We start from the raw sequence: 24,872 nt of genomic DNA, 5'->3' as shown, positions 1-24,872 counted from the left end.
CATCGTTTGATTTTTAGCAACTTATAGGACTCAGCTCATGGGATACAGAAAGTGATCAGTCTAAGAGTTTTCTTTCACTATGATTAGAGATAGAGACATATGGTGTCTGGAGTTTAGAGTGATATAAAGTGAATATTGTTTATTTTTACCTCTCATGAGCCTGCTCATTTCATACAAGTAAAAGCCTTGATAGCTCACTATCTTTTCAGAGTAGAACTTTAACCTTTTATCTACTGATCATAAAGTGAGGAGAGCGTTATCCCATCTCTTATTAACCCATGTCTCACGTTTGAGTCACAATGACCTCAGATAATGAATCTTTCTCCCATGCTGTGTGCGTGAACGTTTTTTCCTCAGAGTTCTTTAATGGCTCTCACGTTTTTACCTTTCAGACATTGACGAATGTGAACGTAACCCTCTCCTTTGTAGGGGTGGCACCTGTGTGAACACTGAGGGCAGCTTTCAGTGTGACTGCCCACTGGGACATGAGCTGTCACCGTCACGTGAGGACTGTGTGGGTGAGTTTGTCTCCTCAGCACATAAAACCCTCCCAGTTCAACTGGTAAATATCATAAAGATCAGAGGTCATTCTCATGAACTGGTTGTTTTGGGCCTGTGAAATCTAACAGATTAAAATTTGGGAATTCAGAGTCTGTACATTTGGATTCAGGCTGTGTCTTTAGAAGATGCTTACCCCAGTTCCCCTCGTTTTCGTTACAAGTGCACTGGAAAGGACCCTGTGGGAGGGACCCTGTGTCAGGCCTTGTAGTTCCCTCCTCCGGGTCGGCTGGGATGGGTCAGCTGCTCCCCTTGGAAGGGCTGCTCCCTGATAGTTTGCCTGTGTGCACACCTGTGCACAAGAATCCACTCGGTGCCCCATGTCAGTCGTCACAGGGTCTGCTCACCTGTGTGTGAGCTCACGCTCCAACCCCCTCCTCACAGAAGCACTGAGGCCTCTTTACCGGCCCTGAGCTCGGGGATGGGGGGCGGAGGATGTAGGTGCGACCACGGCTGGTCTTGAAGAAGCTTTAAAGCTTTGATTTAGCCAGGAAATGTTTTCCTCACAGTAAGTCTTTCTTGAAAGTGTAAGCAAATAAAACAGTTTAAAATAGACAGATCCCACACCCCCAAATAAAAACATAGCTTGAGCACACCTCCCGACTACTCATGTATTTATTTATAACCCATATTTATATCACTATGCTAATGATTAGGTGAATCTTAAATCATAGACCATTTTATTTATTTTTTAAATTTTTTTATTCAATGAAAGATTCTTTAAATTCTTCCGTGCTTTACAGTTCTCAGAAGTTTTGCATTCATGTTTTTGTATAATCCCATAATAACCCTTTTTTTTTTAAACCCCTACCCCTATCTTGCCCCTCCACCGTTTCCTCTCCCCACTGGTAACCACTAGTTTGTTCTTTGTATCTGTGAGTCTGCTTCTTTTTTCGAACAGACATTTTTAAAAGGTGAAGGTTTTAAATATTTTTACTTCCACTTTAATAGTTCAAAAAGCTTTTTCACACAGATAATTACAGAATATTTATTCATGGTTGTGATACCAGTGATCCAGAGATCTGTTTCTAAGTTCAGTTTATTTTGCTAATTAATTTTCATGGTTTTTTTTTTTTTTTTTTTTTTGTGGTATGCGGCCCTCTCACTGCTGTGGCCTCTCCCGCTGCGGAGCACAGGCTCCGGACGTGCAGGCTCAGCGGCCACGGCTCACGGGCCCAGCCGCTCCGTGGCATGTGGGATCTTCCCGGACCGGGGCACGAACCCGTGTCCCCTGCATCGACAGGAGGACTCTCAACTACTTCGCCACCAGGGAAGCCCTTCATGGGTTTTATAGCTGAAAAAAAAAGTTCCCCTCAATGATATAATGTACATTATAAAATATGTATTTTTGCATGTTCAATAAAATAAATATTTCATGATTATAAACATAAATCTGCCACATTGTCTTCTTAGTAATTTTGAGAATTTGGGGTGAATTTCTTGTTATATCTGATTTTTACCTTAGATTGTGTTTGACGGGTAACTTGTGTGAGAAAGTGTCACTCTACCATTTTCTTGCTCTTCTCTTTTTGCATTATTAGTACTAGTCTCTTCAACAGATCTTTGCAGGCGTTTTCTTTAAGGCATCTGCCCATCTTATAAGGGTTAGTTTACTTAAAAACAGGCAATATAATCTGTAATCCACCTATCCAGGCCCTGTAAACACAATGCCATGAAAAGTTAAAAACTGAGGGCCCTATTTTCAGCCCCTCTGTTTTTGGAACCAGCTGTCTTCCCTCAGGAACCTTCATGTTATTTAGACAACACGTAACCATCCAATTAAGACCAGCTGAGGGTACCAGTGTAAATTCATAGATTAAGTATTAACAAGCTTTATTTCTGGCATGTGCTAGGTAGATGTGGTCTAATGTGGTACTCACTAGCCACACGTGGCTATTTAAATTTTATCAAAATTAAATAACGTTAAAAATTCAGTTCCTTAGTCACAGTATCCATGTTTCAAGCACTCAGTAACAGCTACATACTGGACAGCACAGATATGTAACAGTTCCATCAATGTAAAAAGTTCCACTGGAGAGCACTGTTGCAGATAGAACTAAGAGAAATATAGATTCTGGCGTTTTCTTTGAATTGCTGCAAGAGACCATCTTACTTCCCCCTGAAGTAAATAAAGCCCTTTGGAGACCATTGCTCTGATGCTGCATGTTTTTGATAGTTTAAGTGGTGTTGTGATTTCATAAAACATTAACTCTGTGTATCTTTTTATAGATATTAATGAATGCTCCCTGAGTGACAATCTCTGTAGAAATGGAAAATGTGTAAACATGATCGGAACTTATCAGTGCTCCTGCAATGCTGGGTACCAGGCCACGCCAGACCGGCAGGGCTGTACAGGTAAGGGTAGGCCAGGCAGGTCTGGAAGTTGTATTTCTCAAGTCAGTCGAGGAATGCTTCTGGCACGGAATATATAATGACGCCGATGGGAGTCCTTTGTCCTAAAAACAAATCTAAGAATGGGGGCAGATGCCATGGTTTGGTGGTTTTGCAGAGGAACCTTTGGTTTTTAATAAGAAACATCCTATATTTCTCTCTATATATATATTTCATCCTATATGGTATATCTGAGTTCTTTAATCTTAGGTTACTGGAGCTGAATGTCAAATGAAATGCTGTCTAAAAGGAAGTGAGAGGAACTAAGAAAGGCTAATGTTACAATGATCAATCAACATGAAAAATCCAAAGTCACTGGAGCATTGTCTGTTTAAGAAGAAGTAGAAAAACTCTCTTTTTTTTTTTTTTTAAGGAAGTATCTCTGACAAGTAACGTGGTGGCAATGTTTTTACAGATATTGACGAATGTATGATAATGAACGGAGGCTGTGACACCCAGTGCACTAATGCAGAAGGAAGCTATGAATGTAGCTGCAGTGAAGGTTATGCCCTGATGCCAGATGGGAGGTCGTGTGCAGGTACAGGAAGGAAAATACACAGACTTTGTACATCTGGTTAATCTTATCTTACAAATCTGGCTCCACATATTTTGTGTGGAACTGGATGGAAAAAAATGCATGAGCTTAATAAAAGTCATCCTTGTTTTTCATTTGATTTTGATTTTGTATCATCAGATATTGATGAATGTGAAAATAATCCTGATATCTGTGATGGTGGGCAGTGTACCAACATTCCTGGAGAGTATCGCTGTCTGTGTTATGATGGCTTCATGGCTTCAATGGACATGAAAACATGCATTGGTGGGTACCATAAGAACAGGATAAATATTTATGTACAGTGTGCACACACACACACACACGTGCGCACCTAAGAAGAAAAGGCTTTTTTGGTTATTTTTAAAATTCAAACCATTGTATTAGAAGATGTGAAAGCCAAAAGAAGAATTATTTGAAAAAAAAATCCTTAAAGACAGTATATTTATCTGTAATACTGTGTCCTGCAAATACATTATATTTTAAACGTTATTTGTGTATCTCATTGGTATGCTATTCAGTTTAAAAGATAGCTTTTGAATTACTAGAATAAACAAGTATTAACCAAGGTGTTGAAAATCAATTTCCTAGACGTGAATGAATGTGACTTAAATTCAAACATCTGCATGTTTGGGGAATGTGAGAACACCAAGGGATCCTTCATTTGCCACTGTCAGCTGGGGTATTCAGTAAAGAAGGGGACCACGGGATGCACAGGTAGGTCTCAAGCTTGTATCCCCTGTGTTTCAGCTTCTTATATTTCAGAGGTTAACCTTCAACAACATTTGTTCCCTGGAATTTCTTGTACTTTCACCCACACCAGGTTGTGACAGTTATGTGATGAGTAACTGGCCCAGAGCATGTGTGATGCGTTTGTCTCTTCTCTGTGGTAGATGAGCACGGTCTCAGCTACCAAGCCACAGACCTGGCTGCGTGCTTGGTCACGGAGTGGGAGAATGGGTGTGGAATCTGGCCCCCATGGTTCTGATGTGCTCCTGGTAGCTCTTGGGGCAGCGTTCACTTTCTCCTGCCCAAACAGGAGATATACGTAAGGAAGAAGCACCAAAAGACCTGGAGGAATCCCAGGTGTTTGCTGAGTTTTACAGTTCTTTTAAACTAACAAAAATTAATCTAAAACTTATATTTAGACTCTTTTCCTTCCTTTGTTTCCCCATCTTTTTCTCTGCTCTTCCCTCCTCTCTTTCCATTTGCTTTTGCCTTCTCTTCTCCCTGCCCAAATTTCCTCTCTTCGCTTTTTTTCTTTGTTCACCCCATTCATTTTATCTCTTATTCCTGTTCTCTACTAAATAGTTTTAGCCTTTTGAAGGGCGGATGGGGGTTGAACTCCCAGGGTCAGTACTTTGGGCCAAATGTCCATCATTGCTCAAGGCTTTAGTGTGGTATTTTGCTCAAGCCAGGTGGTGGGTGACTTAGACTGCAGCCTAGGCCTTAAGCTGGCACCTCCAGGAAAGAGCAAGTAATGAAAGAAGAACTCTGCATGTTCATATGTATGTGTACCGCATACACAGACACTATATACATAATACTGATAAAAGCATCTGGTCATTTTCCAGAAAACATTTCCAGTGATTATTTTTATATATTCTGGCTGGCAATTTCTTTCAGGGAAGGCCTTGTTTGATTTGGATCATGAACTTCCAAATCCTGTTGGAGTCTAAACATATTAAAAATAAAGTGACGTTAATGTTTTCTCTGTGTTTACTTTAAAATTTTGCCTATACAGAAATCTCTTGGAAGTAGAATTAACTAGGTTGTATCTTATCTTCATATTAACTACGGTTTCTCAGATGTGGATGAGTGTGAAATTGGTGCCCACAACTGTGACATGCATGCCTCATGTCTAAACGTCCCAGGAAGCTTCAAATGTAGCTGCAGAGAAGGCTGGGTTGGAAATGGCATCAAATGTATTGGTGAGTATTTTGCAAATGTAAATAACCTTCGCTAAGACACAAAATCTCTAGAGGCTCTTCTTTGCACAGTTGTTAACCTACATACTTAAATAGGAACATGCCTCTTAGTTTCATTTATTCTCTTGAAAATTAAAGGCTGTCTTTCGTTGCAAGATAATTCTTGCCTAAGAGTTTCCTTTAACTTTGGTATAAATGATCAAATTACAGCAGTATGCCTTGGCATCTGCTTTTTAATGTCGTGTTGTTCAGTAAAAATTATTTGATGTGCAGCCAGAAATCCAAACAGCTGTAGGATGAAACATGAATAATATATTTTTCCAGTTTTTTCATAGAGTAACAGTGAGATTTAAAACACAGTGAAATAAATGAAGGGAATGAAATGATTTTTTTCAGATAACCTAGGTCTATAGTAAGTGGTCAATACCAGCTTCTTAATAGAAAATAGAATTCTTCTTCCAGACAAATCTAAATGTCTTGGATTCCAAGAAGCCAGATTAGAAGGAGAATGTGAAGGCAGTTGCCATTCTCCAAGTTTTATAGTTCTTGACCAGAGTCTAATAAGTCCTTTATAGCTGTGAGGCAAGGAACTGGATTTTACTCCTGTTGTCATTCATAATGCTGCTTGGTACGTTCAGTGTTTTATGTGCCTCAACAATAAGGCATGTTGCAACTCGTAAAAAGTATCCAGGTCTATTTAAAATACAAATTAAAGCAAGCAAAACCGACCTCCCCATGTTTACTCATTAAAACCTGATAAGCCTGCAGCAAGAATTAAAGGATAATTTTAAGATCTCTTATTAATAATATTAGTTAATTTGAATGTACTTTCTTACCTACTCAATTGTTTTATACTTGTCAAATGTTTATGAGCTGACTCCAGAATTTGAGTTAACATAGTTTTTAAATAACTTTGTTAGGGAAGGTTCTCTCACGGTGTCACTAAGTCCACTAGCTACCCACTTGAGTCCAGCCATTTCTCTATCATTAATCTCACAACTTTTCAGCTATATCCCCATTCCTAGTTTTCTAGTCCCATTTGTTTACTGTTTTTCCCTCCTCTAGCCTCCCTTCTTTTGTGCTTCTTGTCCAGCTATCACTCTGGCCAGCTATCGAAAAATAGCCTGCCGCTAATACAAAAGATTTAACCATGTCCAGGCACCTCTACTCCAAAATGGCATCCAAATCCCTCCACTCCTTTCCATCTCCATCCCCCTGCTCTCATCACACCGTTCTCTCTCTCAATCTGCCCCCCACCCCAGCCCTTTCTCTCTGTTAGCTGCTGAAAGAACCTCCTCATATGTTGACTTACTCCCTCTCTGGTCCTCCCGCAATCCATTCTCCACATTGCAGCCAGGTAGATTTTTTAAACCATGGATCTGATTTCTTCACAATTGTCATCTTAATCCATTGAATTTAGGATAAACTTCAGCTTCCTTCACATGGTTTACAAGACCCTATGGCATCTTCCCACTATCTCTCCAGCTTCACTTTCCTTCATCCTTGGTCTCCTACATTGTGCTTTGTCACTCTAACCTCCTTTAATTTTTGTCACATCAAAGCTCTTTTCCTTCTCAGTGTTTTCATACGTGCTGTTCCCTCTGCAAGGAAGACCCATCCCTACTTCTGTTCGCAGGTCAACTCTTGCTCATCCTTCAGATGGGAAGTTAACTGAAAATGACTTCCTCAGTGGAGCTTTCCTAATTCCTGCAATCCAAATTAGACACTCTTCTTATTTCCTTATACCTTGTAACTTTTCTTCATGGTACATGTATGACAGTATTTAATTTAATTGAATTCTCTGTGTTTAACATCTGTCTTTTCCACTAGACTAGGGGTTCCATGAGGTCAAGAATCATATCTTGGTTTCCTCATCTATAAAATGAACTTGAAAATTCTATGGTAATTTTCCTGCTCTGAAATTCAGTATTATCTTGAAAATTGACCCCTTTTTTAGTGATAAGGTAGCCAATGATAAAATTCACCCTCGGTAGAAATCAGAAGGAAATCTAGGCCTGGTTTTCTTTTAAACATTATAATTCTAGTTGATTAGACAGCTCACAAAATGTTTGAACTAATTATTTTGGCCCATGTTTGTAGCATGAACATTTTGGATTATAGGTCTGAGGTCTTAGAAAATTATATAGAACTGCAACTTGACCAGTAAACTAAAATACATTCCATTTGGCCAGTTTGGGGCCAGTTTACATTTAAATTAAGACAAATGAAAATCTTCCTGGGTGTTTAAATATTCCATTTTCATTTCTGAACTTTATTGCTATGTTCTCTTGACATGCAGATCTGGACGAATGTTCTAATGGAACCCACCAGTGCAGCATAAATGCTCAGTGTGTCAATACCCCAGGCTCCTACCGCTGTGCCTGCTCCGAAGGGTTCACTGGAGATGGATTTACCTGCTCAGGTGGGTGAGGTCCTGATTTTCATGCAACACTCTGTATGTTTTCATCATCAGAAGAAGACTGTAGTTAAAGGAGGCTGAAATCACTACCTCTGTTTTTACACTTGACTTAAGGTGAATATGTATCTTTTGCTTACATTAAACACAAAAACCTGGAAATTTTTTAAAATAATGGCATTTATTACTATCATGTACTCTTAGTGACTGTCATTTCCTTTTATTCATTAATTAACATAATGGTCAAAAATACAGGCTCTGAGTCAGACCATCTGGATCCAGATCTTGCCTGTGCTGCTTACTGGCCATATAGACTTAAGTGAATGACTTAACCTGTGTGTCCTTAGTTTCTCCATTTTGAAATGGACATGGTGGTAATAATAATAATAAGTACTATTTCCCTTTTTCTTTTATATCACTGAATGAATGACATGTTGGGAAAACTATACAGCTTCTTAAAATAAAATCTATGACCTACCCAATCACTGCTATTTATTGTGTTTATCAAAATCTCAGTTTATCACATGGTATTGAAAGGATTAAATGGAATAATACAAGTAAAGAGCTTAGAAACATGCATCATAAGAGCTTAATGAATGTGAGTAAATTCACTCTGCATTCCTTGAGGATAAAACATCCACTTATTATATTCACGTAAAAGACTAGATCATCTTGCTGGACATAAAGAATGATACTTTTAAGCTTGAGAGATAGGTGTTTCTCAGTTGAATTTCAGTGCACACTTTAAACCCCAAATTAAAAGATAGTTTTTTCTAATTAGTGACATCAAAAACACAGACTTACAGTTTTCTAATGCCTCTTTAAGAAAACATGTTTATTCAGTTGTAAAGCTTCCTTACTTTTAAACCTCGGGTACTGCATCTTTCTTAGCATGTCTCTGCACCGTGGTGTGAGGGCAGGGGCATGGCTTTGGTATCAGACACAGCTGGACCTAGACCCTGGCTCAGCTGCAGATTAGATCACTGTGACTCCCAGGCATCAGTCACCTCCTCTTAGCCTCGGGTTCTTCCTCTTGTAAACCTCACAGGGTTGGTGAACTAAGTGAAAACATGAACGTCAGGCAGCTAGCACACTCCTTGGCAAATGTTAGGCCCTAAATATAAGAATATTTTAATGAGATTGTAATGGCATGAAAGAAACTTTCCTCACTCCCTTAGAGTGTCCCTTACTTGCTTAAAAATACTTGAACTAGTGAAAAAGTTGTTCATTTTAATACTGTAATGTTTTCAAATGAATTAACACCATTTTAAGATTAATTCCAATGTTCTTGGTTATATCTAAATGATGTTGGTGTAACACAGATGCATCAAATTAGCATTAAAGAGAACTGAGACAGATGTGAGAGACACCTCGTTCCTCCTGTTTATCATAATGGAATTGAATGCTAGGGCATAAACAGCTCTGCTATCAAGTTGTATACCCTTATTTAGGTGTATATGGATAATTGTTGTTTGATGTTAATGAGCACTAACTCAAGCCAGTGAGACTGGTTTAGTTATAGAGCAAAGAAAAAAATGTCATGAGATTTGGAACTTAATAGAGATGTAATTTGCTCCTTCAACAGATGTTGATGAGTGTGCAGAAAACATAAATCTCTGTGAGAATGGACAATGCCTCAACGTCCCGGGTGCATATCGCTGCGAGTGTGAGATGGGCTTCACTCCAGCCTCAGACAGCAGATCCTGCCAAGGTGGGTCACCAGGATTCCAACTCATTTCCAAGTTGGATCAACTACAACAAATGAAACCACAAAAAGGGCTGAACAGGCTCCACCTGGAAGCAGAATACACAGCACATGCTGCACACATAAAAGTCATTTGTTTAAGCATGGATTATTTTGCCGAATGAATAATGATGAAGGTGGCTTTCATCTCTTATGAAGTTTTCCTGGCCAGGAGCCAAGAGTTGGAACTTTGGCTTATTCGTTTTTTTTTTTTTTTAACTATTTCTTTTTTTATCACTAAATGAATGAAATGTGGATAAACTGTTCAGCTTTTAAAATATATTGTGTACCTCAATCACTGCTATTTAATGTGTTTATCAAAATCTAAGTAGCTCATTTTTGGCATTACCTTTATGCTTTAGTCAACTGTGTGTATGTCTGGGACTGGAAGTCCTCTTCAGGGACTCATCAAGAAGTACACCTTTTGCTTAATAGTCATGTCTCCTGCCTCTAAGTTATGACATCACCCCCTTTCCTAGAAATGGGACTTTGTGACTAGTGTGATATCTTTCCAAGAAAAAGAATTTGGATTTTCTTTTACATTAGAGACTCAACTCACACTACATAGAGTTTGGGCCATCACTGTGTTCATAAAAGTACATGAAAATGTAAATAAAGGAGAAGGATTGAAAACAATTCATATGCCATAAGGTTTTAACAAAATTAGTGATTCATAGAAAATCTTAAAAAAAAACTCAGGCTAACTGCTAGCAAAGATTATAAAATGAAACCAGATTACAGGCTTTCCCTACATGAGTATCTAATCAAATGAACAGAAATACTAAATGCCAGCGTGTGCGCGCGCGCGCACACACACACACACACACACTTCACCAGCATCAACCAAACAAAAATTATGCAATCTGGGGTAGCTTGGAGTAGAGCCTGACTCTGCCCCACCACCAGAAGTGTCACTGAAGAAAGAAAGTGTGCCTAAAAGATCATGGCAATTTCCATAAATATCTACCAATTTGGAGAGAATCAGAATGAGAGAATGAATAGTAGGCTCTGGGAAGATGATATTAGAAACTGAAAGTATTCATGCTTCTACTTTGACCTGCTAGGTTGGGCAGAACCTAAACCATTTTATACAAGGCAGCTGTAGAATGAGCTTTATTTTTTTCCTAGTCCTGGTTCCTTCTAAGCATTGAAGTCAATTGGTAGAAACTGTGAGTCAATGTGTTTATGGAATTACATGATTTATTACCCACGTCAGCTTGACAAGAATTGGTGGGAAAAGGGACAAGTTAGCAATAGCCAGACACTTTTGCCAACATAAAATTTCAAAATTAATCCTTCATACATAAGACAGCATTTCCCTTTCATAATTCTGTTCCATTATTTGTGGCCTAGGGTCTTCCAAAACTTCTCGCAGAACCTCCCTCAAGGTGATGCTAAATAGTTTCTGTTTACTGTACTTCCTTCTCCTGTTGGCTTTCCCAAAATATGTTGTTTCCATGGAGAGAAATCCCAGTTGCCGGGGCACCTGAGAGTGGCACACATGTAGCTCACCCTTTGCTCCATTTAACCAGATGCCAACTTTTGAGATCCCAAAAATGCAATTCCATGGTTCTGCCTGTTTCTCTATGGTTTTGTCTTCTCTCTTTCTATGAGATCTGGCACATTTAGACAGTTTATCCTGAATTTATTACTTTAATTCCTTGATATTTTCCCATCTTATTATAAATTGATGCCCCTTTGAATTGATCCTCTAAACAACATTTTCCACTCAGCATCTACCTCTAATCACAAATTCTCAGAATTTCTATAGAGTTTAAAAAACTGCTGGAGTTGGCCATTTCCCAGTATTCTTCACCAAAATGGGAAGGTACAGAACCTGCAAGAACCTCCTCAGGGACAGGTTAGGACTCCATCAGATGGAGTACACCCAGATACAGAGCATTTAGTATGATTTCCGAAGAGAGAGCAGGGGCCAGATTCACCAACAAAGAGCACACAGAGCCCAGTGGAGGTCCTCCCATCCGTATTTCTCCTCTTCCCCCACCTTATGAAACTCTGGGCCACAGAATAGAAGCTATAATGAAACCCGTACCCCAAGCTGTCTTCCAAAGAAAGCCCAAATCAAAAAAGAAGGGAGGATGTCGAGAAGCTCCATCTGAACTGTATCTCAGAGTACAGTTGACACTTGAATAACATGGGGGCTAGGGACACTTACCCTCAGCATGGGGGGAAATCTGTGTATAACTTGTAGTCGGCCCTCAGTGTTCACGGTTCTCTGCATTCGCGGTTCCATGTCCACACATTTAACCAACTGCAGATAGTGTAGTTGTACTACATACACTGTAGTATTTACTATTGAATAAAATCCATGTATAAGTAGACCTGCACAGTTCAAATGTATGTTGTTCAAGCATCAACTGTATATAAAACTCTTGAAAGAGCTGACCAAGTAATGTGTAAACAAACTGAAACAACAGCAACTGTGCAAGTGTTCTATGGAAACAACAACAAAAAAAGCATACAAAAAGCAGATAATCAATCCGGAGTAGAGGAAAAGTACTCAAGGAACAAGAGCAAATTTCGCATAGGTATATTGTACCTCAGATAACCTTAATAAAAACATATGATTGAACAAGTTCAAAGTGATTATAAAAACAGAAAAAAAAGACAAAAAGAGATATTGCAGAGTTAAGGGAAACAAAAAACGTGGACCAGTGCAGCAAAATAAGAGAACAATTAAATAGACACAGCAAAGAACAGAGGAGATGAAAATGTAATTACTACCACAGAGAATGGACATGAGATAATCACAGTGGAAAAAAAGGGGGGAGAGGATAAATTAACACTATTAGAGAAAAGACAAAGACCATAAACTTAAGTATAATGGGTGTTTCTGAAGTGAAGAGTCCCTAAAAATTGAATAGAAAAAAAGTATTAAACAACCAAACATTTTCCTGAAATAGAAGAAGGAACTGAATATACAGAAAGAAGTATATCATTTTTATTTAACCTTATTGAATTTGTCAACTTAAGTAATAGAGATTCTTCAAACTGCAGATAGAAAAGGCAAGACATGAACAAAACAAACATTCAGTACCAACGCACATTAGAATGCTGCCCTCACAGTTATAAGGACACATGTGACAAGAAAGCTATACCTCAGAGTTAGTTAATTATAAAGACAATAGACAGGGCTTCCCTGGTGGCACAGTGGTTAAGAATCCTCCTGCCAGTGCAGGGGACACGGGTTCGAGCCCTGGTCTGGGAAGATTTTGCATGCCAAGGAGCAACTCAGCCAGTTGCGCCAGCAACTGAGCCTGTACTCTAGAGCCCACGCGCCACAACTGCTGAAGCCCGCGCGCCACAACTGCTGAAGCCCGCGCGCCACAACTGCTGAAGCCCTCGCGCCTAGAGCCCATGCTTTGCAACAAGAGAGGCCACCGCAATGAGAAGCCTACACACCGCAACGAAGAGTAACCCCTGCTCACCGCAACTAGAGAAAGCCTGCACACAGCAATGAAGACCCAACACAGTCAAAAATAAATAAATAAAATAAATAAATTTATTTTTAAAAAAAAGACAATAGACATATCCTGACAAGTGAAATAATTCAGAAATAAACCACCTGTGGGATCTCCCTTCTTGTCTTGGGCAAAACAAACAAAAACAAAAACAAAAAAAACACACAACTTATCAGCAATGAAAAACAGCCAATCAAGAAGTAAATGGAGAAGTGACAATAAAAACATTATTGATTCCTTTAAAGAATTAGTACTAAATACTGTAGAGATTATGGTAAATGCCATGAACATTTAAAAAGTGAAAATAATATGAATAACAAAAATGAGTTGGAAGCATATATGGATGCTAATTGTTAATCATCATTGTATAGAATCCATTAATACTGTCTTAAAATTGTGTTTGAATTTTAACATAAAGCCAAAAGATGATACAGTTTTAGTGTTTTCATCAATTCTTACCATTAGAAAGCATTTTAGAAGATAACTGAGATAATGAAAAATTGATCTGATGCATGGAAATTGTTTCAGCTTTACTCTCTGTGAATATGCACTGAGAAATATCAATGTTTGGAATGGTGTTCATCCAATTACAATGATAATTCTGGATAGAAGCATTTTTGAGTGATTTTTGTTCTTGCTATCTTATTTTCTGTGTTTCCTATCTTTTCTGTTTCCTATCACCACTTTTCTGTATTGTTCAAATTTCTGAATATGCATCAATTTTATAAAAACAAGGCAGTATTCTCTTAAAATACCTTATTCCACGCAACTTTTATGTTATTTAAATGGAAGTTATTTCTTTTATGTTATTTAAATGGAAGTTATTTCTAATAAAGTTCACTTAAAAGTAAAATGCATATGCAGAAGGCTGATAATACAATTCCACTTCAATTTATAGATTAACACAACTCAATTATAAACTAACTTAATGAGTCTTTACTGATTTATATAAAAAGAATAACTTTGTTTATTGCCCCAACACAAGTAAAGACAACTTTACACATCAATTGAACTTCTAGACACAGTTTGAACTATACTTTAAATATAAGATAGTTGCAATGCTTTATTTTGACAATCATAAATGACCAAAAGACCCGTTTATACTTAAGATATAACTGTCTCAAGACAGCATTTTAGAATGACTTGTCTAGTCTAGCCTAAAATGGCATGCCTGGTCTGCATTCTCAGGATATGAGGTAATTTGTGTACAAAAATGTCCATCCTCTTCCTGTGAGTAGAAATACAGATTACTTCTACAGCTGTACAGGCACACTATGCCTTCATTTTCATACCAATGAGGAGTAATAACTTCTTGTTTATTTTGAGTTAAAGCTTCATGGAAGACTTTCATAAACTGAATTTATGATTTCAGTCCAATAGAGATATCTTAATGAGATTTGGAGGAATGTGGGGCAATGGATGATCTTATTACACACTACTGGGAAAAAACTTCTTTCCCTGTTTATAACTGACTTTATTATAACAGATCAGATTACATAACAAGAAAGAAGTTTAAAAAATTAAACTTAAATAATTTAAAAGATATATTTAATATTAAAATATTTATGTTGTATATTTTGTATGTTATAGATGTTTATAAAACATCTGCTGTTTTCACTTAATTATTATAATCTTTGAATTTGTTTTTATCTTTAACTTTTTACAATCTTACTCCTTTAACACGTTCATATTTAATTTCTAAAAGGTTTTTATGCCCTAGGCCAATTTTTTTCTGAAGTATTTTACAGGTCAAGACAGTAAAATACTGTCAATAAAATAAGATAATATTCTTTCATATTTCTGACCCATATAAACATTAGTTGCTTGCCATTTATGTGACATCTCTGGTCAAAGAAAAAGAAAATTTTTTGCTGCATAAAAACATCTGAGGAGATAGAATAATTTATTAATGTCATACAGTAAATCTAAATGTCTTTGTAATCAAGAGATTACTATTTTTTTTTAATCTCCAGATATCGATGAATGCTCCTTCCAAAATATTTGTGTCTTTGGAACATGTAATAATTTGCCTGGAATGTTTCATTGTATCTGTGATGATGGTTACGAATTGGACAGAACCGGAGGGAACTGTACAGGTATGGCCAGTTAAGGGCTTAATTGTGTTCTTATTAGTTGAAATGAACATTTTGTGCTAGATATAGAAGTTCCTCAAATTTCTGCTTAGCCTGCTATGCCTTGGGCTGTGCATTTTTTTGAAAAAAAAAATTACATTCTGATACATTTATTGTTTTATTATTATTTTATTAATTTTTATTGGAGTATGGTTGCTTTACAATGTTGTGTTAGCCTCCACTACACAACAAAATGAATCAGCCATACACATACAGATATCCCCTCCCTTTTGGACTTCCCTCCCATTTAGGTTACCACAGTGCATTAGGTAGAGCTCCCTGTGCTATACAGTATGTTCCCATCTGTTGTCTATTTTATACATAGTGTCAATAATGTATATGTGTCAATCCCAGTCTCCCAATTCCTCACACCCCACCCCTTTCCCCCTTGGCTGATACATTTATTTTTAACTATTGAATTGATCCATTGTAATATAAACAACTTAATATTAAATATCCAACACGAAATTAGTAAAGTATTTCTTTGTATGTATTTGTGATGTCCACATATATGTACAAATATATAATACATATGTTTAAGTTTAATTAAACAAACAGTGATAAAATGTTTTTCTTCAGAATTGCAACGTTTCATTATAATTTATTTATTAAGGATATTAAATGATATCATCATGAATACTGTGTGACTGATCTATGGAAACTGCTTTAGGTGTATACAAGTATTTCATTTTTATTTCATTGTTCTGAGTCCCTCCTAAAGATTTTAAGTCTACTGACTTGCAAAATTTCCACCAAATTCTTTGGAACAGCAGTATGCACGAGGAAAGTAAAGATGTTAATGTGGGCATTTTAAATGTTTTTCCTAGATATTGATGAATGTGCAGATCCAATAAACTGTGTGAATGGCCTATGTGTCAACACTCCTGGTCGCTATGAGTGTAACTGTCCACCCGATTTCCAGCTGAACCCCACCGGTGTGGGTTGTGTTGGTAAGCAAAAGCTATATGAAACAAATGAATAGAAGTACATAGAGTTAAATACTCATACTCTCTTGTGATGACCATTTACTACAATTAACTTGAGAACAAAATAGTAGTCCTTTACCTGAAGAAACTCTAGATTACCAAAATATATGGTCACTTTTATCCTGCTTATCTTCCAAGTCATATTTTGAAACAGGAATTTTTGAGACATCTGCTCCCACCACCTCCTCTCACAGACTTGAGAACCAGGACCCTAGAGGTGCAGTCATTTGTTCAAGGTCTCAGAGCTTGCACATGGCAGAGCTGAAGCAGTGTCCCGAGTTGCCTGGCTCCCTGTCCAGTACATCGGCCAGGACAGACGTGTTTGAAATGTGGAATCAGTTTTACAAAATGAATATGTTTCAGGTATATGCATGACAACTGACAGGCAAGCAGTTAATGGCATTTATAGGACCATTTCAGGTATATATTTTTTCAAAACCAAGAAAATACAGAATAAAATTTGAGTTAGCTATGATTAAATTCCCATTAAAATTTCTAGTAAGGTTGTTTGTGCCTTTTTCTTCTGCAAATTATTTTCAAAATGACTTACAAATATAAAAAATTAAAAAGGTTCACTGGATGCATATGGCAGATAACAAGGACTGTTTTTCCTGATACCAAAGGCTAAGAATATGCAAACTCTGTGAACCAGCAGCTCCTCTCTGGGCTTTAGATATCAAATAAAGTAACTTACAGGCCCATACGGAAACATAAGGAAAAATATTCAGTGCCTCATTATTTGCAGCAGCAAGAATTTAGAAGCCATATTTGGAGAGTGGATAGATTGAAAAAGAGTCGCAGTTGAATACTGTGGAGTAGACGGATTGGATGTTATAAAGATGGAATGAGGTATACGACAAAATACCATTTATAGAAATTTAAAATGTGTACACGAAAACAAAAATACTAATTTTGCAGGAGCAGAGACCAAAAGAATAATATTAAACACATTCATATGGTTGGGTAGGGGATGAGGAATGAGAATGGAGAGCAGGGATAAAAGAGAGAGAATGGGAGGGAAGGAGGAAGGAAGGATGAATGAATACAGCCTAGTAAGAGCAGAACCATGAGTTAAACACCTCTGTCTGCACCCGAGTCAGCAACAAAAACAAAACCAAAAAAAAAAAAAAGAGAAAAGTAAAATAATAAAAAGCTGCCCAAGTGATTATAATGTGCAGCCGGAGATGAAAACTACTTGGTAGACTGTAATAAGGACTTTGGATTTTACTCTGATTGACGTGGGACACCACTGGGAGCCGCCTGGGCTAAGGTAATGCTTCTGAAGGATGACTCTGGCTGTGGTAGGGAAAATAGACTATAGTTGGGTCCAGAGATGTGTTAGGAAACAATTGCAGTAGTCCAGATGAGGGATGATGGTGGCTTGAACTCAGGTTGTAGTGATTTAGAAGCAGTGGTAAGTCATCAGAGTCCAGATATATTTTGCAAGTAGTGTTGACAGACCTTATTACTGGATTGAATAAGGCATGATAGTAAGGATTCAAAGTTTGACTGCCTGAGCAATTAAAAAATTGGAGTTTCCGTTCATTGAAAATGCAGAAGCCTGGGAGAGGATTGGAGCAGGTTTTGTATGTGGAGGAAAGAGTATCAAGTGTTTGATTTTAGACGTGTTAACTCTAAAATACCTTAGATATCTAAGGAGAAATCAAATACTAGGCACATGGCAGAAAGATCTGAGTTCAGGGGAGAGGTGAAAGATGGAACCACAAATTTGATAGTATTTAAAGTCATGGAACTAATGAGGTGATCTAGATGGTAATTATGGATAGAGACAAGACAAAGGCTGAGATTCATTGATCTTTTAAGTAGCCTCCCTAAAGTTGTTACAGACTGGCTTTCCCAAAACCTGCAAAACTCAATGTGCAAATTGAAACTAAACTGTGGGAGAATGGAGATTATGGGGAGGAGAGGAAGGAGATGGCGTTATCAATATTTCAGTGATAGGATACGTTGCTTTAAATTAACATATTGGATTTCACTCCCTTTATTGATAAACTCATGCTATAGATTGATTATAGGAAACATTTTTTGCAATCATATTATTAAAGGTCCAGAATGTCCCAGATGAGTAATTGCTTACTATCTTGTTTAGTCCATGATCTATATGGATGTCTAGATGTAGGAAAGTATAATTTATTTAATTCCTGCAACTCAGTCTTGAAAAAGTTTAAAGCAAGAGATTATTCTGTTCTGGGGATTAATGTACAGAATTTGAATTTCATCATTTGAGTGACCATTCTCCAAAACAGGCATTCTTACTCTGATAAGGACAATTTTAAGTTCCTGTGTTGCCCTGCAGACAATCGAGTGGGCAACTGTTACCTGAAGTTCGGTCCTCGGGGCGATGGGAGTCTCTCCTGCAACACTGAGATTGGGGTGGGCGTCAGCCGCTCCTCCTGTTGCTGCTCTCTGGGGAAGGCCTGGGGGAACCCCTGCGAGACCTGCCCCCCTGTCAATAGCAGTGAGTATGGAACGGAAGAAGAGGAAAGAAACACTGGTAGCTGAGCACTAGCTACCATTTTCTTCTGGTGCTAGGGGGTGAGGGAGGTAGTGAGGGTCAAAACTTTGAATCTGGACTACTTTCAGTGATTGTGCTGAAACCGGCCAAGAGTGTGTCATATAAAAGGAATCTGAATTCCTCTCTTCTTACTGTTTTTCTTGATAATGCTAAAAAGAAAAAACAGTTTTTAACCACAATCCAATATGAATGATGATAATATCAGTTCTCCCTGGTGTCACAGATAAAGACCATTCCTGGTTCTTTTCCACAGTTGTTTTAGTTCAGGTTCATAGATGAGTTGTATTCCTCAAGTCCAGTCATATTATGTCTTAAATTGAAATGTATGTCCTGATATGAACATAGGTGAAACTTTTGAATTGTTGAGTCTTTTAGTTTTTATTTACTAGCCAAAAGGGTTGTGATATAAATTATCTGAAAATAATCTTTTTCTTTAATTAAAAGCAAATGGGTTTTGTTATTCTACTTTGTATATAATTTATGAAGTAATCATCTTATTCCAAGTAAAATGTAATGTACTTTTTAAAGATAATGTATTTGAAAAGGCACTAAGGAAAATATAGATACACCCCTTAAGATATGCGCTTTGAGCCTGGCAGTTGTTAAGTGCTAATTCACTGTCAGCCTCTTGCACACAGGTATCAAATTTCTTTTTTTCCATTGTTTTGCAGCTGAATATTACACTTTGTGTCCTGGAGGTGAAGGCTTCAGACCTAACCCCATCACAATCATCTTAGAAGGTGAGCATACCTCTAATTGTCACCAGATTTAAAGAATTTACTTTAGAGCAGATCTGGTAGAAAAGTTAGTGTGGAACAGTCCCAACAAGATTATTTTGCAAAATTACAGATGGACAATTACCAGTCTGATGAATAACCATTTGTAAATCAGAAGGATTTGACCCATTGCAGTGACCTGATGTGTGATTGTTCTGCAGAGAAACTCTTTTTATAATTATCCCCAACTTTAATCATCCTCAGCTTGCTGTAATTACTCTTCTCAGATTATAGCAAAGTTCCGTGACAAAGCCAAGAAAATTCATGGTCAGAATAAACCTCTCATCTAAGTGTGCATTCACTTGGATGTGTGGAAGTCTGCAGGTCTTACAGTATCACACATTTGAAAGCTCTCATAGTAACTCTTATCTTTCATGATGGTATCCGAGCTGTCTCCCCTTCTGCAGATATTGATGAATGCCAGGAGTTACCAGGTCTCTGCCAGGGTGGGAACTGTATCAACACTTTCGGGAGCTTCCAGTGTGAGTGCCCTCAAGGCTACTACCTCAGTGAGGAAACCCGCATCTGTGAAGGTGAGATAAATTTATACCTAAAAATTATTAGTGCTATTTAAAACAAAATTACTGGTCAGGCCTGGAGAAAAAGGGTCCATCTTCAAATTTTATCAAAGGATATGTTGAGACTGGTTCATAGCTTTTTTCTTTTCCTATCAGTGCTGCTAAGTTGTATGATGATAGATAAATTAATTTACAGATTATTTGCCACAATTTACCATTATTTTTCTCTGAGTAAATGGGTTGGTAATAAGTGGGGGAAGCTGGAATAATATGAAAACATTCAGTATCAAAATAAGTTATTAGTTCAAATACCAATAAGTTATATTTTATATAGATAAATAGGTAAGTTTGAAATGCAACCATTAGGCTAATGTTTTCAGTAACTTTTAAATGTTGGACAACATAGTATGAAGCAGTTCAAAGGTTATGCAGATGCCTTTATTGGTTCCATCCCCAACTTCTCACATGGCGGTGTACTCATCCTTTTAGAGGTCTGTCTCCCCACTAGACTGGGAGCTTCTTGAAGCAAGATCCACATCTATTTCATCTTTATAGCTACAAGTTCTAGCTTACAGTAGAATCTCAGTATTTATTTATGGAATGAATGAATGAATGCTTCTAAAAAATGAACCTTAAACATGTAATGTAATTGTTTCCATTATAACCTTTCTTTTGGAACATGTTAGATAAATGCATCTGGAAGAAATATGATTTAATAAGGAGAATTACCCAGCAGCTGTGCTACTTCTAGAATCTCTGAATGGGTGCTAATTTGAAAGGAAAGCCTTTTTAATTTTAAAGAAAAAGGCTTTTCTAACTGCATTCAGTTTAAAGTTGACACTAATATTTGGTTTTCAATGACATAAGAGGAAAGTAGCTTTAAAGCAATTCCATTTGACGAATATGAAATTTCAATTAAAAAGTATAGGTGCCATTTAAGTTATTTTTTGCCACTTCGGAGTAGTTTATTTTGATCATCTTTATTTTTGAATGTTAGGTTTTTATTCTTCAGAAGAAGGACATGTTTTATATCATGTAAATGCATATTTGGGGGCATTTCCTATGTAATTGCTTTAAATTCTAAATTTTATAAAAATAAGATAAATTCTATAAAAACATGAATTTGGGGAATCAACCATATGCTTTGTTCAGTAGTTTAAGTGATATAAATTCATGGGGAAAATATTTACTAATTAATGGACATTCTTGCACCCTCTAGATATTGATGAGTGTTTTGCACATCCTGGTGTGTGTGGACCTGGGACTTGCTACAACACCCTGGGAAATTACACTTGCATTTGCCCACCTGAATACATGCAGGTCAATGGAGGCCACAACTGTATGGGTAGGTAAAGGTCTCTGAGATTGATTAGGTCACAGTTGCTGGCTTCCTGGCCAACAGTTATCTCCCAGATACTTACATCTCAGAATTATTATTCAGAAAGTTTGGAAGTTAAATCTTTATGAATAGTGAAGTATTTCAAAGTCTTATAAACTTCTGGGTCTGTACCATATTTTTGAACTTTGGCTACATAGTTGCATGTTACAAAGCATGAGTCAGGTAGAAAATTTCATCAAATATTGTAAATACATATTCTTGAATAATTTTTATTTTCTATTCATGTAAAGTGAACATTATTTTATGAATAAGAGAACGTTTAAAATTTAACATGTAATCCTTTTTAAATTAAATAAATGCATTTGAATAGAGAAGTATCTATTAACTTTGTCCCCCCAAGAAAATTGTAAATGAAACCCCTTATTTAAAAACAGGAAAGATGCTTATCTAAAAATGATTTGTGTTCAGCTTAAGGAATTATTTTAAGATACCTCCAAACGACCGTGAAAATTTTCAGAGTTAATCGAGGAAGTTTGGTGTGTCCAGGTGTGTGGGGTTTGCTATTAGCTGCTTGTTGATAGGATTGGTTGGCTTACTTGTTTTTCTCTATGTAGACATGAGAAAAAGCTTCTGCTACCGAAGCTATAATGGAACCACTTGTGAGAATGAGTTGCCTTTTAATGTGACAAAGAGGATGTGCTGCTGCACATACAATGTGGGCAAAGCCTGGAACAAACCTTGTGAACCATGCCCAACGCCAGGAACGGGTAAGCACACAGCTCCTGCTTCTGCTGAAGGCCGAGTCAGTGACACAGGTATACATGTAACAGTAGAGGAAAAGCAAAAAGTACTAAAAGTACGGAAAGCAGACACACTCCGTTCTGAAAATATCCAAGAGCTCATATGGCTCGGTTTCTGAAGCAGCCCTCTTTGGGATTCAAACACTAATTCCTGAGATGTCTGTTGAGTAGGAGTCTGGATCCTGAAAATAAGCCGCATTGCTGAAATTAAAATTTATAACGCTAGCCCATTTAAACTCATTATCTTAAAACGTGCTGCTTACTTATTCTTTTATTCATAAAACAAGTATTTATTGAGAAACTATTGTGTGTCATTGTGCTATATTTAGAAGGTGTCATTTTGATTTAAAAATTTGTGGTCATTTATAAAGTCCAGCAAGCTCAGTGAGTATCTTTTTAGTTCGACCTTGGAAAATATGCAAAAAATGGATTTGATGAGCAAACTTAACATAAAAGCAATGTAGTGTCAAAGTTTTCCTTATGCATCATTTCCCTCAAACTTACCTGAAATTTTTAGGCAGAAAAGAGAACTGGTCTTTACACAGTAAAATTTTTCTCGAAGCACAGATTCTTTTGAAAGAAAAACTGAACAATAATAGAGACAAGAGCAAAAAAATTGTCTTAAAATTGTTGCCCACTCAGGTTCCTTTATGACCTGAGAAGGGATCACTCTTAATAGTTGTAGATACTAAGAGATGAACCAATAGGACAAATAGGAAACAATGGTTATGCATTTGTTACCAAATACAGTATTACTTAGGGTATATTTATTAAAATGTTTCATTTAACATGATGAAATTAAGGAGAGGCATGGTGAAAAGTGACATATGGGGCCTTTCTCAGTGGCTTAAATTCAGTGGGCAAATGAATTTTCTCTTTTTTCTTTTTTTTAATTGAAGTATAATTAATATACAATATTATTTTCAGGATTACAACATAGTGATTTGACATTTATATACATTATGGATTGATCTCCACAATAAGTCTAGTAACCATATGTCCCCATACAAAGTTATTGCAATTTTATTGACCATTCCTTATGGATACATTACTTTCCTGTGACTTATTTATTTTATAGCTGGAAATCTGGCCCTCTTAATCCCTCACATCTATTTTGCCCAACCCCCAACTCCCTTCCCCTCTGGTGACCGCCAGTTTTTCTTTATAACTATGATTCTGTTTCTGTTTTGTTTCGTTCGTTTGTTTTGTTTTTTAGATTCCACATATAAGTGAAGTCATACATTGCTTGTCTTTCTTGGTCTCACTTATTTCACTTAGCAAAATGCCCTCTAGATTCATCTATGTTGTTGAAAGTGGCAAGATTTCATTCATTATTATGGCTGAGTAATATTCCATTGTGTATATATATGTGTGTGTGTATATATACATACAGTATATCACATCTTGTTTATCACTTCATCCATCAGTGGATACTTAGGTTGCTTCCATATCTTGGCTATTGTAAATAATGCTGCAGAGAACATAAAAGTGTATATATCTTTTTGAGTTAGTGTTTTGTTTTCTTCCCATAAATACTCAGAGGTGGAATTGCTGAATTGTATGGCAGTTTTATTTTTAATTTTTTGAGAAACCTCCATACTGTTTTCCATAGTGGCTGCACTAATTTACATTCCCACTAACAGTACACAAGGGTTCCCTTTTCTCCTCATCCTCACCAGCACTTGTTATTTGTGGTCTTTTTTTTTTTTTTTTTTGCGGTACGCGGGCCTCTCACTGTTGTGGCCTCTCCCGTTGTGGAGCACAGGCTCCGGATGCGCAGGCTCAGCGGCCATGGCTCACGGGCCCAGCCGCTCCGCGGCATGTGGGATCCTCCTGGACCGGGGCACGAACCCGTGTCCCCTGCATCGGCAGGCAGACTCTCAACCACTGCGCCACCAGGGAAGCCCTATTTGTAGTCTTTTTGATAATAGCCATTCTGACAGGTGTGAGGTGATATCTCATTGTGGTTTTGACTTGCCTTCCCCGATGATCACTGACATAGAGCATCTTTTCTTGTGTCTGTTGGCCATCTGTATGTCTTCCTTGGAAAAATGTCTATTCAAGTCCTCTGCCCATTTTTAACTAGATTGTTTGTATTTTTTATATTGAGTTGTGACCATTCTTTGTATATTTCAGTATTAACCCCTTATTGGATATATCATTTGCAAATATCTTCTCCCATTCAGTAGATTGCCTTTTCACTTTGTAGATGATTTCCTTCACTGTGCAAAAGGTTTTTCGTTTGATGTAGTCCCATTTGTTTATTTTTGCTTTTCTTTCCCTTGACTGAGGGCTTTTCTTTCCCTTGCCTGAGGAGACAGATTCAAAAAAATATTGCTAAGACCAGTGTCAAAGAGCATACTGCTTATGTTTTCTACTAGGAGTTTATGGTTTCCAGTCTTACATTTAAGTCTCTAATCTATTCTGAGTTTATTTTTTTATATGGTGTAAGAAAGTGGCCAGTTTCAATCTTTTGCAAGTGTCTATACAGTTTTCCCAGCACCACTTATTGAAGAGACTGTGTTTCCCCCACTGTATAATCTGGGCTTCTGTGTCATAAATTAAGTGATCACATAAGTGTGGGTTTACTTCTGGACTCTCTATTCTGTTCCATTGATTTATGTGTTTGTTTTCGTACCAGCACCATACTGTGTTTTGTTTTGTTTTTTTGCTGTATGCAGGCCTCTCACTGCTGTGGCCTCTCCCATTGCGG

General features: G+C 37.3%; 1 protein-coding gene across 1 annotated transcript in view; it reads left to right on the top strand.

The window, feature by feature from the left end:
• FBN2 (fibrillin 2) overlaps positions 1 to 24,872 on the top strand; it is a 232,352-nt gene that overhangs the window by 167,358 nt on the left and 40,122 nt on the right. Inside the window, exons 27-41 of the mRNA XM_029216913.1 lie at positions 393 to 518; positions 2,788 to 2,913; positions 3,365 to 3,487; positions 3,644 to 3,769; positions 4,094 to 4,219; positions 5,311 to 5,433; positions 7,730 to 7,852; positions 9,432 to 9,557; positions 15,046 to 15,168; positions 16,032 to 16,154; positions 18,508 to 18,669; positions 19,398 to 19,466; positions 19,910 to 20,035; positions 21,240 to 21,365; positions 21,974 to 22,126. Of these exons, the coding sequence (XP_029072746.1) occupies positions 393 to 518; positions 2,788 to 2,913; positions 3,365 to 3,487; positions 3,644 to 3,769; positions 4,094 to 4,219; positions 5,311 to 5,433; positions 7,730 to 7,852; positions 9,432 to 9,557; positions 15,046 to 15,168; positions 16,032 to 16,154; positions 18,508 to 18,669; positions 19,398 to 19,466; positions 19,910 to 20,035; positions 21,240 to 21,365; positions 21,974 to 22,126 (1,881 nt within the window). The remainder of the gene's footprint in view (positions 1 to 392; positions 519 to 2,787; positions 2,914 to 3,364; positions 3,488 to 3,643; positions 3,770 to 4,093; positions 4,220 to 5,310; positions 5,434 to 7,729; positions 7,853 to 9,431; positions 9,558 to 15,045; positions 15,169 to 16,031; positions 16,155 to 18,507; positions 18,670 to 19,397; positions 19,467 to 19,909; positions 20,036 to 21,239; positions 21,366 to 21,973; positions 22,127 to 24,872) is intronic.

The sequence above is a fragment of the Monodon monoceros genome, unplaced genomic scaffold (genome assembly GCF_005190385.1).
Source record: "Monodon monoceros isolate NGI ecotype Baffin Bay Population unplaced genomic scaffold, NGI_Narwhal_1 Super_Scaffold_12, whole genome shotgun sequence".
NCBI classification, from domain to species: Eukaryota; Metazoa; Chordata; class Mammalia; order Artiodactyla; family Monodontidae; genus Monodon; species Monodon monoceros.
This window is presented reverse-complemented; position numbering and strand designations above follow the sequence as displayed.